Source organism: Lithohypha guttulata, assembly GCF_036872675.1.
Source record: "Lithohypha guttulata strain CCFEE 5908 chromosome Unknown scaffold_3, whole genome shotgun sequence".
In the NCBI taxonomy this organism is placed as follows: Eukaryota; Fungi; Ascomycota; class Eurotiomycetes; order Chaetothyriales; family Trichomeriaceae; genus Lithohypha; species Lithohypha guttulata.
The window spans coordinates 2,832,010-2,848,825 of record NW_027042752.1 but is presented as its reverse complement, the minus strand read 5'-3'; the positions used below and the strand labels follow the sequence as shown (position 1 = coordinate 2,848,825).

At 49.3% G+C, this 16,816-nt stretch overlaps 8 protein-coding genes across 8 annotated transcripts; 3 read left to right on the top strand and 5 right to left on the bottom strand.

Moving 5' to 3' along the window:
* Positions 1-650: 650 nt before the first annotated feature.
* On the top strand, positions 651-1,478 carry LTR64_004830 (uncharacterized protein; the record flags this gene model as incomplete). The annotated part of the gene is made up of 1 exon (XM_064899174.1): positions 651-1,478. One exon carries the CDS (start codon positions 651-653, stop codon positions 1,476-1,478), a length of 828 nt encoding a protein of 275 aa, XP_064755131.1.
* A 56-nt stretch (positions 1,479-1,534) lies between these two features.
* On the bottom strand, positions 1,535-3,137 carry LTR64_004829 (uncharacterized protein; the record flags this gene model as incomplete). Its single annotated transcript, XM_064899173.1, has 3 exons — positions 1,535-2,673; positions 2,742-2,793; positions 2,877-3,137. The coding sequence occupies 3 exons, from the start codon at positions 3,135-3,137 to the stop codon at positions 1,535-1,537; spliced, it is 1,452 nt and encodes a 483-aa protein (XP_064755130.1).
* Positions 3,138-3,711: 574 nt separating this feature from the next.
* On the bottom strand, positions 3,712-6,092 carry PMT4 (Dolichyl-phosphate-mannose--protein mannosyltransferase 4; the record flags this gene model as incomplete). The annotated part of the gene is made up of 2 exons (XM_064899172.1): positions 3,712-5,802; positions 5,850-6,092. The coding sequence occupies 2 exons, from the start codon at positions 6,090-6,092 to the stop codon at positions 3,712-3,714; spliced, it is 2,334 nt and encodes a 777-aa protein (XP_064755129.1).
* A 339-nt stretch (positions 6,093-6,431) lies between these two features.
* LTR64_004827 (uncharacterized protein) lies at positions 6,432-10,581 on the bottom strand (the record flags this gene model as incomplete). The annotated part of the gene is made up of 4 exons (XM_064899171.1): positions 6,432-7,029; positions 7,078-7,487; positions 7,541-8,007; positions 8,709-10,581. 4 exons carry the CDS (start codon positions 10,579-10,581, stop codon positions 6,432-6,434), a joined length of 3,348 nt encoding a protein of 1,115 aa, XP_064755128.1.
* Positions 10,582-11,112: 531 nt separating this feature from the next.
* LTR64_004826 (uncharacterized protein) lies at positions 11,113-12,276 on the bottom strand (the record flags this gene model as incomplete). The annotated part of the gene is made up of 1 exon (XM_064899170.1): positions 11,113-12,276. One exon carries the CDS (start codon positions 12,274-12,276, stop codon positions 11,113-11,115), a length of 1,164 nt encoding a protein of 387 aa, XP_064755127.1.
* A 948-nt stretch (positions 12,277-13,224) lies between these two features.
* On the top strand, positions 13,225-14,328 carry LTR64_004825 (uncharacterized protein; the record flags this gene model as incomplete). The annotated part of the gene is made up of 1 exon (XM_064899169.1): positions 13,225-14,328. The coding sequence occupies one exon, from the start codon at positions 13,225-13,227 to the stop codon at positions 14,326-14,328; it is 1,104 nt and encodes a 367-aa protein (XP_064755126.1).
* A 458-nt stretch (positions 14,329-14,786) lies between these two features.
* LTR64_004824 (uncharacterized protein) lies at positions 14,787-15,572 on the top strand (the record flags this gene model as incomplete). Its single annotated transcript, XM_064899168.1, has 2 exons — positions 14,787-15,429; positions 15,451-15,572. 2 exons carry the CDS (start codon positions 14,787-14,789, stop codon positions 15,570-15,572), a joined length of 765 nt encoding a protein of 254 aa, XP_064755125.1.
* A 108-nt stretch (positions 15,573-15,680) lies between these two features.
* LTR64_004823 (uncharacterized protein) lies at positions 15,681-16,571 on the bottom strand (the record flags this gene model as incomplete). The annotated part of the gene is made up of 1 exon (XM_064899167.1): positions 15,681-16,571. One exon carries the CDS (start codon positions 16,569-16,571, stop codon positions 15,681-15,683), a length of 891 nt encoding a protein of 296 aa, XP_064755124.1.
* Between the last annotated feature and the right edge of the window lie 245 nt (positions 16,572-16,816).

Below are 16,816 nucleotides of genomic sequence, written 5' to 3'. Positions count from 1 at the left end.
ATATGCATCTGTTAGTTTTCTGTCTACTCGTATATCTATTTTTGCCTTTCTTTGCGATCGTTTCGAAGAAGTGTCATTTTAAGACTACTACTTTGAAGCACGTTGCGCGCAATTAGCGTGATGATTTGACGTGCTCATCCGCTCTGGACTTTGACTCTCATGGAACGACTTGCTATCTGCATGGAAAGACATCATGAGGTCACTATAACTACAACATGAACTAGCATCTTTACAAGCTATGCGAGAAAACCAGATACGAAGGATTGTATTTTCCGAGATGAAGCTTGAATGTTTTAATTCTTCTTGTTATAACTCCTTAGCATACAGAAGTACCGAAGCTCGACTCCGCTTCCCCTCGGTTGGGTTGTAGCCGTGGTCAAGACGAGGTCTGTAGGATAATGGGCAAGACTCTTAAGGCCGCCTTTTTGGGTTATTGAATTAACCTGCTCGATGTCCTGAAATGGTGGTAGATGAGTAGTGAGCTAATTGACTATTAATAATGCGCAGCACCTGGAAGACTATGCCACTTGATATCAATAGAAGGTTTACTTCTTGAAGCTGGAAAAGCTTCGATGAACGCGTGATATACACATCAACAGCTGAATTTTTATACCAAACTCATGTAGAACCACTCACACACTGCCAACACCATGTTCTACCAACCCGGCATAACCGACCACAACCTCCCCTTCGACCCCTTTAAAGCCTGCGTAGTCCCACGACCCATAGGCTGGATCTCAACAATCTCACCTACATCTCAAAGCCCTTCTTCCGCCACAACGTCCGGTAGCGATGAAGCAGAAGCAGAAACAGAACCAACAGCAAACCTCGCCCCCTACTCCCAGTTCCAAAACCTCACCTTCGACCCTCCCTATGTCATGTTCAGCGCCAACCAGACACCAGAATACACACGCAAAGACAGCGTCGTAAACGCCGAGGCGACGGGGATTTTCTGCTGGCAGCTAGCCACATGGCCACTACGAGACGCCGTAAATATCTCGTCCGAGCAGTTACCGTACGGCGTCGATGAGTTCCAGGAAGCAAAACTAGCAAAAACCTATTCAACCATCCTGCAACCGAAATGTCACGTTAAAAATTTCAGGGGTGTGCCGATGGTCAAGGATTCGCCTGTCCGATTCGAATGTGAGTACCACTCGACGATTCGGTTGCCTGGAAACCCGCCTATGGGGACGGTCGATATAGTTATCGGGAAGGTGGTGGGTGTGCATATTGCGGATGAAGCGATCAATCGGGAGACAGGGAAGGTAGACGTTGCGGTGACGCAGCCGATCGCGAGGTGTGGGTATTACGATTATGCGGTTGTGAGGGAGTGTTTTGAGATGAAGATGCCTGGCGGGCAGGCTACGAGGGATGGGTTGGAGGGGAGCAGTAAGAAGAACAGAGCGTTGTTTGAGAAGGTTAATGGGGTTGAGGTGGGTATGCCAAATGAGGAACAGGAGAAGAGTGTGGCTTCGTAACACGACAACTGCATCGCCAACTTCTTACTATCCGTTGATGTAAATTCGTACGATCCTCAAACTTCCAAATACCTAAAGCCAGCCTCAGCCCTCAACATCGGATACCCACTACTATCCACCTTTGGCAAAATACTAATCTTCCTCGCCGTCTCCCTCTCATTCGCCTCCTTCCACCTCTCAACCTCCCCCTCGACACTCCAATCACTAATCGCCTCATGCGCCAGCCCAATCTGATGTATCTGCGTTCCACTCGCCTGCGTATTCAACGGCAACGGCACAAGATTCTCAATCGCCCCCGTCACTCTCCCCTCCAATATCTCCTTACACAGGAACGGTTCTGCAGCCAACGGTCTGCCAATCCCAATCCCGTCGCACGCACCTTCACCAACAGCCTTGGCCATTCCACTTGCACTCCTCAACCCACCTGTGACGTAGACCTTTGTCTTTTTCAGTAGTGGTCGAATCATCTCCGCAAACTCAATGAAGTACGCCTCTCGTTTCTGCGTGCTCTCTTTGACGTGATGGAACGCACGGCCCTCAAAAGTGCCGCCTGATAAATCCACGAAATCGACACGTGCTTCTTCGAGCTTGACGCAGAGCATTCGTGCTTGTTCGGGAGTGGTACCTTTATCCTGGAATTCGACGCTGTTCAACTTGACGCAAACGATGAAGCTGGGATCGTGTTTTCGGATCCGTTCGTCGATTTCACGAATGACTTCGAAGACGATTCTGCTACGGTTCTCGAAACTTCCGCCATACTCGTCGGTTCTGTGGTTCGTGGTCGGAGACAGAAACTGCGCGAGTAAATAACCGTGCGCACAATGGACCTGCACACCATCGAACCCAGCCTTCCAGCATAGATACGCTGTTTCTCCCCACTGTCTGACCATTTCCCTGATCTCGTCCTTTGCCATGGCTCGGGGCTTAGCGAACTCGTTTCCGGCCCATTTGATGGTTAGGTGTACATCGCTGGCGCTGACGGGATGTGGATTGAGGTATTTACTTCCCTGGCGGCCTGGATGTGATAGTTGAGCAACGCAGAGTGAGCCTTGGGCTTTTGAGACTTTGACGACTTCGGCGAAGGCTTGAACTCGGTTGTCGTGGTCGTCGGAGAGGATGGGATTGCCGTAGGCTTCGAGGGCGTCGTAGCGGAGCATGGTGTTTCCTGTTACGATTACGCCTATTTGGCCTTTGCCTGTGGATCATCAGTTCATGCTCTAGCAGTCTCGCGTTCCGTGAAGGACTTCTTCGGAAAACGCTTACCCCACTGCTCATATAAGTACGTATACTCCTTCGTCGGTACACCTCGATACGTCTAGACCACACCACACATCAGTAACACATCCACACAAAACCCCATCAACACCATAAACTCGACATAAGCCAAACCAGACTTACCTCATCCTCCCCCTTCTCCACATCATTCCACGTACACAACCGCTCAGTCATCGGCGCCTTCAGAAACCTATTCATCGCCGTCTTACCACTGAACTCAAACTTCAATGTTGTGCCCAGTAAGCCCACATCTGTGCCCTCGTCTGATCCGACGCGGAGGTGTGCGCGCTTGTCTGCGGTTGAATGTGGTCCATTTGGTGCTGCGGGAAGAGGTTTGGTGGTGGGTGGGAGGGATGCTTTGTCGTATTCGGTGTTTTGTGCCATTGCGAAAAGTTGGAGGGATGGGGTTGATGAGTGCTTTCGAGTGACGCGTTCAAGTTAGGAGGAGTCTGGTGTTTCGAGAAGATGCCTCTATGATACCGCTGCTGACAAAGACAAAAAGAAGATATAAAATGCAGGTGTCGACGAGGTTAATCTGGCAGCAACAGAAAGTGCAGTATTGAATGTTAGAAGGGGCAAACAGTGTTCTCGTAACGAAGAGATAGATTAGGATTTGAGCTTCTTATCAAAGATCACGAATCTACCTACTTTCCCACGCCGTTCAAGCATTCTATCACCTTTCATTATTGTTCTTCATGAGATTCATGATCAGCCCGAGGATCGGAGTGTGTTATTTCGGATGTTGGACTCCAATGCCTTTCTCAGGGATGAGGGGATTCGCGGATGCGGAGAAGTCGGTCGATGCCCGGATATTCAGGCTTCAGGTCTGCAAGTGCCCATACCCATCAGCACGCATTATCGCCGAGCATCAGGGTAGCCACCATGTGGAGTGGAAGATGTTGTACACTGAATGCATCCAGCGCATTCAGATGCTTTATCGTATTCACGCCAGTACCGCCTATTTGGCAAAATGTAGATCATAGCCAAGCCACTTCCTAGCATTGACTTCTTCCACAGTCAAGCCTGGTCTACCATAAGTCAATGGCAAGAAATAGTACCAACCAGCTAGTATAGGGATCATGATCACACCAACAGCAATCCAAGTAGTCAGCAAGCTGTTGTCCTTCATTCGTTCCGAAGCAGAGACAAATGCCCGCCTCGTCTTTTCTGGAACTTTTGCGACAATCTTATCTTTCTTTGCCTGCACAGTCTCGTCATCCAGAACTGGCTCGACATTGAAGATGAATTCGACGAGAGCACCAGCCACGAGGCAACTGGCCAAATGGGCAGGTAGATAGTGGTGTAGGAACAACTGTCGACCCATGAGATAGAAGGGGAAGTAGTGTAGAGCCCAACACAAAAAGAAGAAGCCAGTACTGTTGTAGAAACGAGATCGTGTCCGGTGATCAAGCGCATCGACACCTCGTCGGAGTGAGAGCTGGTCAGCACCGACGATGCCAGCAAATACGGCCAGGAGAGCTGTCGCGATCCAGTATCCCAGAGGATTACCTAGGAAGTAGATCTGTTGGCGTGTGCTCTCTTGAGTCCAGAAGCTGACACCTCTAAGCAAGAATGGCCACTGGAAAGGCAAAGAAGCATAAGGATGGCTCGCCGTCAAGGCATTGTTGTGGTAGAACATGGCTCGTTGCAACTCAAAGTATTTCTTGAGGAAGGGTACATGTTTTGGCTTTCTTTCCTCCCTAATTCGTCGAGGAGAGTCATCAGGAAGTCCTGCAATATCGTCCACGTACCAAATATTACTGGTTTGCTGAACGTTTTTGTTGCCGTTAATCTCAGCCTGCTTGAATGCCCATTCAGGAAGTGGCGTGGTATGAGTCCACATAGCAACTTTCGTTGGGTAGTGAACGAGTTTGAATTGACTGGACATACTCTTAAACGACTGACCGGGCTTGCTACCTTCTACTCGGATCTCGAACAAGGTATCATTGTGTCTGTCACCAGCAGCAAGTTCGGGGCTGACTGTGGTGAATTCTTGGTTGGTAGGATAGTATGGAGAAGCCACGTCGTGGGACAATAGCATAGTGTTTGTGACGACATGTCTCAATTGGACGACGTCTCCGACTCTGACGATATTTTCCTGAGCTTGGTCTAGTGGTGTTGGATAGTTGTGAGGGAGAACCTGCCAGTGGTTGTTCGTGTCGTTGAAAGGATAGCCTGTAACCTGTTGACCCTGACTCGAAATACGACCATCGTCATACCGTAGAGGGTAGTTTTCGGTATGGCTGTGAAGGTAGACCTTGGTGTCCTTGTGTCGGAGAGTGATGGAGTCGTAGTAATGAATGTCGACAGCTGCCGCGTGCATAGGGTTGTCTGATAGAGTTTCTTGAAATTCCGGGGACATGAAATCGTCGCCAGGACCGGATCTGGTAAGGATAGCAAAGTGGACCTGGAACCAGAAGAGGTAGAAAAAGAAAGGTACAATGATCAAACCAGCAGCACGAGCAGCGAAGTGCTTTCCAAATGTGACCATGTCCAGAGTACCTCCTTTTCTATTGATGTCCAATAGATCCCAAAGATCAATAGCCACTGCGCACCCAATAGCGACGAAAATGAACAGGCCGACGTATTTTGTAGACATGACACAGCTCATATTGAAACCAGTCAAAAGGAGCCACTTCCACCATTTTCGACCAAAAGGATCGTGCCTCTGCCTGTAGAACTTGATGTAGCACAATACACTGAGTGCCATGAAGAAGACTAGGGTCGCGTCAAGGAGGATAAGTCGTGTCTGGCCAATGTGCGAGTTGTCGAAGAGGACCATGCAGGAAGCGAGGACGCATGCGGGTAGGGAGTATCCAGACTCCCACATAATCAGAAAGACAATGGGCACAGTGAGGGTACCCAACAGCGCAGGGAGAGCTCGAAACGCCACGTATGGCACCTTGTTGTCGATATACGAGTCTCCAATATTCTCGAATAGAAAGTGACCATCGAAGCCAACTAGCCAGCCAACAAAGGCAAATAGAAGTTTCGCAAAGGGAGGGTGAACATCGAAGAAGTACAATCGTTGCAGGTAGTAGGATGCGAACTAGTATATTTTAGCAAGACCTCCCATGCTCGCACGCAGTCTCTTACCTTTCCAAAGTGCACCTCGTCAAACACAACCTCGTTAGGATGGCTAATCCCTGTGAACCTGGTCGCAAAGGCTAGGAAGGTGATTATGCTAATGGCGACCTTGTAGTCCCATTCCTTGGACACATTCTGCTTTGCGCTCTCGTAGACATTCTTGATCTCTGTCTCAGCCTGGTCGACCTTGCCATTGACTTTGCTCTTCTCTTTCCCAACTCGCTGCCGAACGGAAGAATTGGGACTCGACATGGTGAGGGCTTTATCCACCTGCCCTGGAAAAGGTGGTGTTGATTAATGAGTACTTCTGGTGTGACTTGGGAAGAAGTTGAAAGGAACGTGAGAAGAAAAGGCCCAGAAATCTGGGATAGATCGCTAGCAGAACATAAGTAAGGGTCAAAGTTAGGAGCTGTTTGCTCGTGCTTGCACTTTCGTGATACTTTTTGGTTCGATATGCGGAGTTCAGGCCACATAGCGACAATCCCTAAAAGAGCCTAGCCTACTCGGACCACCCCAGCCGTTGAGCCCCTGATCGAGGCCTGGAGTCTTTACAATTCCTCCTGACCGTGATCATTTTTTGTTGTTCTCTATCTAGTACGCATATCTAAAATGCAGGTTCTGCTTATCCGTCAAGTCGTCGAAGGCTATCCTGTCACCTTCTTCTTTGTCGAGACCCAAGGCATCTCTCCTTCTGTTCTCCTGCCTGAACATGAAATACAGTAAGGCTGAGAGTACTATCAGCAGAACGTAGCAGACAATGATGGCTTCCCACAGTCTTGGATAATGCTGTCCGACAGTTTGAGTGACCACCAGCTGTGGACCAACAACATTGCCAACACAATAGAAGGTAAAAGTCGCAGCTGCCGTGAAGCTCTTCTTCGATGCTCCTGCCACGTTGACCATACCGAGCGAGACCACGAGCGCTGTGACAGGGGCAAACATGCCCAGAATCGAGTATCCTGCAATTGGAGTAGCTGCGTGACGATACCAGTTGCTCTTCCAGATCATCACTACGCCGGCGATGACGGGTAAGCAGCACAATGAAAGCATGATCAACCGTACATTCTTCACCTTCAAGCTGATATAGCCAACCAGGAGGATGGCGACAAAGCATATCGCTCCCAATGGCATCTGCCACAATAATGCTTCGTAAGAAGACCAGCCAAAGGTTGACACAATCAATGGGCCACTGCTGCACGTTAGCTATACTTGTGTCGGCAAGATTGGGACGACTTACAATCCACTTATAGCACCATTGATGACATAGGCAATTCCCATCATCATGGTGATGATCCAAACCTTCACATCCAGAAGAGCCTCTCGAATTTGCTCCCATTTGATCTTTTGACACCGTGTACCCAGCTGCCCTCGCCTCAACCTCTCCACAGCAACAATTCTCTCCTCCTCCGTGAACCACCAGGCATCAGCTGGGGAGTTTGGCATGAATAATAGCACGATCCCAAACAGCATTGTCAGTGCACCTGCCGTGATGTAAAGATACTGCCAACTTTTCAATGACGCACCCCTTATATGAGCAAATCCATAGTTGATCAGAGCACCTAGCACGGTCATTCCTCCAGTACTTGCATACCAAGCACATTGCCGTGATGTCTGCTCCGCCTGTGTGTAAAAGCCACTTATGATAACCTAAGCCTGGTCAACCACGAAAACGTCAGCCAGCTGCCTGTATCTTAGCTCACCATAAAAGCAGTAGGCACAATTGACTCGGTAAATCCAAGAAAGAATCTCTGAGCGAACAACCCCTGATGCGTAGTCACGCCTGCAGTCGCCATAGCCACGACTCCCCAAATAATAACAACAGTCCCCACCGTCCGACCAATACTAAATCGCTGAAACAGGTACGTCAAAGGAAACAACCCTGCCAACATCCCAAAGTAAAACAAACTCGTCGCCCAGCTCAATCGCAACGTTGACACTTTCGGCGGAACACTCGCTGGGTCGACAACAACTCGAAGACGTAGATCAGTGCTCATGCCAAATACTGCTGCACCGCCGAGAATGGCTTTGTCGTAGTACACGAGTGAGTAGCCACAGAACATGAGAGGGATGAGGATCAAGTCGAGTTTGCGCACGACGCTGCGTTCGATGTTTGCATCCCATGTTGCTGCTTGAGCGGACACGATGGTTGTTGCTACGTCTTTCTCGACTGCGTAGCGAAGTCAATCGTAGCACTGCGCAATAATGATGAGAGACCCACGTGAATTCCCCATGATGCAGGGCTAGGATGCAGAAGGAACTATCGAGTGTGCATAACCTTTTCTGCTAATCACAATTTGAAGCTCGCGGTACAATAGCAGCGGCAGGCCAGTATATTACTGTGAAACAATGAAGCAAAGATGCTGATTGCAGGTGGCGATATTGTTGATTAGTCTCGTTGACAGGCATTTGCACTGTGCTGGGATGCTGCGTGGGCGAGAAGCACGTATGAACCATGGCAGCCAGTTGATGAAAATCCACAACACAAGCGTAGCGAATCTGACCAGTAAGATGGGTTGAGTGACTATACTGTAATGTGAGCAAGAATTATCCAATGTGATGCACTAATTTATACCTAGATATCAGTCTGCGGTGGCCATTGGAATTCAGCTTCTATAGTCAGAAATATATGCCCGATATGTGACTTCATCGAGACAACGTCCAACCATAGATCCCCAGTCGCTGGCGGGCGATACATCTGCTACTAGAAGTCCAGAAGCTGGAATGGTGCTTGGAAAGTTGGTATGCTAAGACTCGATTCCGAACGTCATTCCAGCCATATGCTTGCAATCGAAGTTTGTTGCAACGTGTGCATCAGCTCGAATCTCACTCAGTCTCTCTTAGTCCAGAAGCCACCATTGCCATGCATACCTCTATCGCGCATCCCATAGCTATCCATGCGCATTCCAAGTCTATGAACAGGCACTCGATCGATCTGTCTCTGGCCGGCGACCTTGAAGTCGACCAGTCGATCTGTAACACTTTTCCCACTCTGCTGCGTCTTGATTCGTATCATGGTCTCTTCGTGGCCCCAAGCTGGACGCGAAAGACTCGCGTGGGTTATCGCTATGTCGCTAGTCATCTCGAGCAACATGAGCTCCGGCTCAGAAACTGATACTAATGGTCTCAGATAGCCCATTAATACCAATTGTAACCTCGATCCAATCAATGATATGTCCTCTGGATACTTGTAGACGATGTGAGTCCGGACTACCTTCCTCTGAGCGACCTTGGCAGTCGAAGTCGAGGCATACACGATTGTTATCACCACATGCCGCCAAGCTTCGTGTAAAGACGCATATTCTTTGTCTTTGACCTGCACTAGTGCCCACCCAAGGTAGACTCCGGTCGGAAGTGGTGCTAGGAGGTCGGGAGCTATGTCATCCAGGTTGCATGTCGGCATGCCAAATCTGCTTGTGGTACTACCGGTACCCTTAACAACCAGGCCATCTAGTGATGTAGGGAAAGGCGACACAGGACCAGCTTCACTCCCGATCATGATGCCTATTCGTTTGACTGATGACTGTATGGTTGCGCCGAGGTCGCCCTCGATGGTGGCGGTCTGTCTCGCATAGTATTGGTCGTTAGCGTCGTCAATGCGATCTTGTGCTCCTATGGTGTTCCAAGCAGTTTCGGCGTGGCTGGCGTACTGCATCAGTGGCGCCGCGGACGCGACCTGGTCCTTCACAGTGGTTACTACTGACGCAACTGCACCAAAAGTCATGGTTGTGGCAGTCTTTTGTGCAAACTTAAGACCCAATTCGATTGGTAGTGTCTTCAATGAGGCACCTCTCAAAGTGCTTGCAGACATTGACGTCGAGGCCACCCGAAATACAGGGCTAGGACAGAGGACATGTTTTGAGTCTGCGGCGGTAAGCACGATCCTGAAGTACCCATCATTGGCCTCATAGGGCATTCGTACGACCACAGTCTCTCGGAGTGTGTGTGTCTTCTGTGTCCTGTTGGCCTTCGCAATAAATTTCTTGATATCTCTTTGCCATGCTCTTTCATCTAGTAGTGGTAGCTCTGTAGCATCGACTTGCTTGTCAGGTGTGACATTAATCCAACTGTCATTCACACCAAGTAGTGCCTTAACCTTCATACCAGTATTCCCGGTCCACCCTTTCACTTGTAGCCATAGTTGGCGATCCCCCAACAAAGGTGCATCAGAGAATATGCTGAGAGCGAGCGAGGTCTCCGGCCCCTTGTAGTACACTAATCCGTGAGAGTGCCGTAGGATGGAGTAGTGCTTAACCGTTTCGGCTGGGTGCTTAATCAGGCCGCCAAGGAAGAAGCTAGTGTCCTGTGCTGCTGTCGTGAACTTCGTTCGTGTCTTGCTCGGGGAGGAAGCTTCGGATTGTCCTACAGCTTCACCTTCTGTAGCAAGAACAGCTGGGCTAGAGTCAATGGTCAAGGTAGCTTCGTGTTTCGAAGTCTTCGTGGTGTGATCCACATCAGCTAGTGTGGTCAGAGCTGGAACTTTATCACTATCCAGCCGCTCTAAGGGTGCAGGGTCAAGCTTAAGTCTATCAAGACCACAGTCGTCCAGATAGTAAGAGTCGAGAACTCCGTCACAATACTCGTGCTGACTCTGATCGGCTTCCTTCAACGCTTTGGGCCGGGGCTTTGGTGTTTCTGTGATCGAATCTTGCCGCACTAAGAGTGTGGATGGCTGTTGATCTGGAGTTATATCGTCGACAACCACGCGTGTGTTCTGGGGTAGAGGCTTGCGTAGTGTTGTCATTGCTTATTGAAGCGGCACCTGAAGGAAGGCGTGCCGGGCAAAAGTCTATATGAGATGAACCTTTCGAAGGCCTCGTTTTATTGTACACTCAATACAGCATCCAGAGAATCTGTTACACAGCTTACTAGCTGCTCAAACTGGAGATGCATGGCATGTCTGAAGCATTTAAATCCAAACCCTGCTGCTGGTGAGTCAGAGACCACCTCGAGAGCCATCGCACAAATGAGAAGAAGGAGGACCGTGACTGATGAACGGCAAACGATATAAGGAAGTCATCTTGTGTGAACGGATTCAAATCACCAACTGCTTTACGCGTCTCAAGGGGCACGCGTCAAAAATTGCCGGTAGGGAATCGCGTTGCATCGGTTGTTTTCACACGAGCTGTGTTAGCACGTCTGAATCAGACAAAGCGATGGTCTCTGTGAGTGGTCTACCGCCACTGTTCCCGATCGCTTGTTGAGGCTACACATGCATGAGGTATATGGTCAATCGTGACTAGAATGTAGCTACGAAGCTGGTATTGAGGTCGTTCTAACATTGACTAATACTCTTCTCCCCCATCTCCGTCCTCCTAAGACCGAGTGCATCTGGCCACACCGGCGGCTGATATACGAAACTAGAAGATTTTGGCTTTCTTGAGCGAAATTTCGTTGTTCTGCTGCCAGCAAGTTGTCGATGTTCAAAGTCTTGTTGTTCTGGATTGCATTTAACGGAATGGCAATCACAAGGGATACGCGCCTCCATTTCACGACCCAGCATGTTGTTACCAACCAGCATTTCGCACCTCCGACTCGGACGATTGAATTTCATTTTGGACACCTCGTCCAACAATTCGACCAGGTCACTTAGTAAATGCTGAAGGCGTCGAATCCGATGATCTGGTATCATCATTCTAGTACCATTTATTTCCTGCTCTTCTTTGATCAGTCTCTCCTCTTCGATGAGCCTGTTGATGACTTCTTCGTCGACAAGGCTTTCCTGCTGCTTTTCGATACCCTGAGGGTTTTCTTGCCCTTTCCATCTAGTCGAATATAAGTGCTTGAACCGACGATAGATAACCCGTTGAAACTCGGTCTCATAATAGCCAAAGATCTTCTTCAACTCTAATGAGTCACCTTTACTGGATCCTGGCTCTTTTATCTCATAGTTTTGCTGGAATTCGACATAGCCGATTGCCCGCATCTCTCCGGCGTTTCCATCTCCATCAAGATCGCAAGCTTCGGTCATGTGTTCCTGCACCGCCAGTATATCACCCTCGAACCAACGCATTTCCAGGCTTTCTCGCTCTTCGTAGTGCATGGACACAAATTCATCCTGAATCTTCCACAGCAGTCTCTTCAGTAGGTCCGCTCGTTCGCCTCTTATATGTGCAAGAAAGTGCGTCTTCTCGCGCATTATGTGAACGCCAGCAAAGTACTGGCCAATCAGATATGATGTGAATTTGCTATTCCATCCGCTCCCATACGCTTTGCATCGTTGAGGACTGTAATTGGACTCCTCCAGTATGTCATAGAACCAGTTAGCTAGATCCCAGCCTGCGATCAGGAGAGGCACTGCGTATCGTGCGAGCGCCTTTCGGTTCTGACGCGCCTGGACGCGTCGATCATTCCATCCAGACATCCAAGCAGTTGCAATTGCTCCCACCAGAGCGAGAATACCCGTCAAGATAGCTGCAATGGCACTACCATCGAGCATCTTGTCGTTCGGATTTAGACTTCTGCGTTTTAGGTATAGAATTCTTCGCGGGAACCTGAGCAATGGGCTGAAGGGAAGATGAGTAGAAAGACGAAGAGGATTTAAACAAGATTACCTGCCTGAGTATGGTTAGATAGCATGGGCATCATCTATGCAGGTGAGAAATGGCGCGACCATTCAGTGCTGAACGATACATCTCACCCTTTGATTGGATACAGCAGCAATGTGTAGCCATCGATTGTAGCCATCGATTGTAGCCATCGATTACCTTTTTATACACCGTTTAGGCTCAGCCCAGTCAGCCACCAGATGATCAGCCTTCGCTTGTCCGCTCGGCATGTCAATAAATTTCCAAACTCAGCGACCGCTACGATGGGCATACGATCTGGTATCCACAAATGATTGAACACCATGACCGTGGCTTGTGTCAAGCGGACACTTCGGCTGAGAGCCCCACTGACTTGCTTCATGTTTTAGGTAGTACTAGGGAAGTAGCTGGACCAGTGCAAAATTCTAGATGCCATCCGCGATGCGCGAACATACCGATCTAAATTCAGATACATCTTGCAGAACATCTAATGTAATCTGGCAATGAAATGGTAAGTAATGCAGCAAGTTTCAAGTTGCTCCTTCACGCGAACTTCGAATTCGTCAAACAAGACAAACCTTCAAAATTGCTCTCGCAACTGGCCGCTTCTCTTGTTTCTTGACAACATGATACAGGCCAAGTAATGCTCAGAGCTCGACACACAGCTGCACTTCTTGTTCTGGAGCCGAGGTAGTATGAAGCACGAGTTTCGTCGAATGGTTCCCTTACGTCGTTCGCACATGCTGGAGCACACTACCACCTCTAGCACTATCTTCTCTACTGCTCAACTCGCTCTTCCCTATTCCCAACTACTACAACTGTGACGACCATCACTACTGTATTACAGCTTTAACAATAAAATGTCTGATCCCAAAAACATCGCTCCGGCACCAACAGAGGGAGACCTCGACAAGAACACAGCTCTTGATGTCATGTCCACCATCAAGACTGTCGCTCCAGCTTCAACTGAGGGAGATTTACCTGATGAATCGTCGTCTGGCCCAGTCAACATCCTTCCCTCTCGAGATGCGACGTCCGCGACCTCAGCAGCCCAACAGACCGACAACATCGCCCATGCTCTTGCAGGCGCAGGTGGGGGTCTGCTTGCTATGACTCTAACTTATCCTCTTATCACCCTGTCTACCCGCGCTCAAGTTGAATCAAAGAGAGCAGATACTTCAACCCTTGCAGCTGTGCGTCACATTGTGAACCGAGAAGGTATCTCAGGTCTCTATGCTGGCCTGGATAGTGCTTTGTTCGGCATCAGTGTCACGAATTTTGTTTATTACTACTGGTACGAGTGGACAAGAGCATTTTTCGAGAAGGCCGCAATCAAGGCTGGCCGAGCAAGTAAGAAGCTTACTACTGTTGAGAGCATGCTCGCCGGTGCTCTCGCCGGGTCTGCTACTGTCCTGATCACAAACCCCATCTGGGTCATCAACACGAGGATGACCACAAGAAAAGAAGATCAAGACGTCGAAGGTGAGAGGAAGCCAAAGAGAAAGCCCAGCACAATCAATACCCTGCTCTCCTTGGTCAGAGATGAGGGCCTGATGAGCCTGTTTGCTGGTGTGATTCCAGCACTAGTACTGGTCATCAACCCAATTCTTCAATACACTTTCTTCGAACAGTTTAGACAAATACTCGAGAAGAGGAGAAAGGTTGGCCCCAAGGACGCCTTTGTGCTTGGTGCTCTCGGCAAATTGCTAGCCACGACTATCACCTACCCATACATCACTGTCAAGTCAAGAGCTCATGTTGCTACAAAAGATCAGCCAGCTGAACCCATGACAAAGAGCTTGCAGAAGATCGTCCGAGAGGAGGGTTATGCTGGTCTTTACAAGGGACTTGTACCCAAGGTTAGCCAGTCAGTCATGACTGCTGCTCTCCTCTTCGCCTTCAAGGATGTGCTTTATGATGCTACTATTGCTGCGCGACGTCGTCTGCAGGCACGCAGAGCATGATCGGTTATCTTGAGAATCATCACAATATTACAGCATTGCATCGACCATCGCTCATGTGTGCAGGCTATACTAAGATGCGGCGACTACCTACATTACGGAGAATTTTTGGCAATTGATTGTACCTGATCGAGGCACATACCGGGCGAGGAGCTCGACCTAGCGTATGGCCATCAGAGGCCAGAGAAGCTTTTTGGAACACTTATGGAAACGGTTGAAAAGTTCAATGTAGTTTAATGCGAAATACCTATTTTGACTTCGTTCTTGCATTGCGGCTTGTTGGTCTTTCAATCATGTTATGATGCACTTGCGATTTGTCCATACAGTACTGCACAGCAGTGCGTCTACTACGTCTGCCCATATGCCTTCTGAGCATTCTCGCCGTCTCACCGTAGAAATGAACAGATTCAACGCCAAGCCACAACCTCTACAAAGCCACTTCATGGACTAACTGAACAATCATGGCAGATAAAGACTCCACCACCCCCCGAATTTACCTCATCCGCCACGGCCAAACATCATGGTCCCAACTCGGCCGCTTCACCGGCGTCACAGACCTCCCCCTCCTCCCCGTCGGCGAACAAAAAGTCCGAGAAACAGCATCTCACGTCTTCGGGCCTGGTCTTCTAATCGAGCCTTCGAACGTAGCACGATTCTACGTCAGTCCACGGCAACGCGCACAGCGGACATTGGAGTTGTTGTTTGATACGGCGGGGCGTGAGGCGTGTTTATCGCCTAGTCTTGGCGAGGACGGAGGAGAAGTGGGGGTGGGAAGTGGAACGGTCGATGTGCGAGTTACGGAGGATGTGGCAGAGTGGGGGTACGGTGACTATGAGGGGTTACTTACGCATGAGATTAGGGAGTTGAGGAAGGAGAGAGGTCATGATAAGGAACGGGCATGGGATATCTGGCGAGATGGGGCGGAGGGTGAGGGATCAGAGATGCCTGCGCAGGTTGAGGAACGTGTTGAGCGGGTGATTGGGGAGATTGTGGAGTTGCATGCTTCTTATTTGAAAGACGCGGAGGAGGGAAAGTTGGGTAAAGGGAGGAGAAGGGATGTGGTTGTGGTAGCACATGGGCATATTCTGAGGGCATTTGTAAAGTGTTGGTTGGGCTGTTCGTTAGATGTGAAGATGGAGTTGATGCTTGAGCCTGGAGGTGTTTGTGGGTTGAGCTATGCACATTCGAAGATTGATCAGCGAGCTGTGCTTGTCGGCATGAGCTTTCCTGGTGGAATCAAGGGGTGAGGAAGCAAGAAGTTTGTGTTGCCGCCTAAGCGTATTTATAGTGCAAATGGGGTAAAGTGCATATAGACATAGAAATAGACGTATAGAAGTTCTCTAAATCGACCTCTCCTATCTCTTGCCTCTCTTGCTGGGTGCCTTACTGTCTTTCCCTTCTTTGATAAAGTCACCGTTGACCAATGCTTCTCGTGCAACATTGTTGATGCACTTGAAACGATCAGCACCTAGCTTCACGCCGCCGTACCACCTGGTAACGATCACAATCACATTCCACACTTCTGTGAGTTGCATAAGATGCAACAAGCGCCCACCTGCCGCAGTCTCGCCATCATCGTCACAATCTTGCACAACAATTTCTGGTGCTGTATTGGTGGGCATAGTCTTGATTCGCCAGGCTGTAATATTGTGCGTTGCATCTGCGACCTTCTTGTTTGTGGATATGAGATGTGACAGAGAGGATGTTGCCTCACTAACAGATGTTACTGGGAGGCACCGCGCAACGAATCTAGACTTGTTGACCACTAACGGCTCCGACATAACCCAATTCGGTGGTGGCATATTCGCTGTGGCTGTCAGCTGTGCCCGTCCTGCAGTCGGAGCAACAGAGGACATGGGTGTATCTGACCTGCCGCTCGAACCATACTCCTCACTATCTTGAGACGTGCCATTTTGTGCCTCGTGATGCTGCTGTAACACGGGAGTGGCTTCTTCGATAAGGTCAAACAAGCAGACTTGTCCTGGAACGAAGACACGACCTAGCACGCTTTGTAGAATGCTCGTAGCGCCGTCGCCTTCTCCTTTCTTTGCAGAGGCATCGATATGATGCGTGCCTGTTACCTGGGGAGGGACATCAGGATAGTCTGATGGGAATTGAACAGTAAAGGAATAGGCGATGGTCGGAAGTGCAAGGATTGCGCTCGAATCACTAGTGACAGTCAGGACATCAGAATCATAGATCGAAGTCAGTGCCTCGACTTCGTCTTTCAGAGCAGCATTGAGCATGGATATCTAAGCACCAAGCATGCCTGACCTGCTGTGCGTTGATAGCTGTGGTGAAGTAATCGAGTACTCGAGTCGATTAGTGATTTGGAGGTTTTGGGGTGCAAGTATGCTACGGTGAGCCATAAGGAAGACAGTAACACGGATTCACTAGTATGCAAGTACTCCTTCCAAAGTTCTTGCAACAGTACGTTTTCTGATGGTCTTTTGTGATGAAAAGTGCTCGTGCCGCTTCTTCGATGTACCTT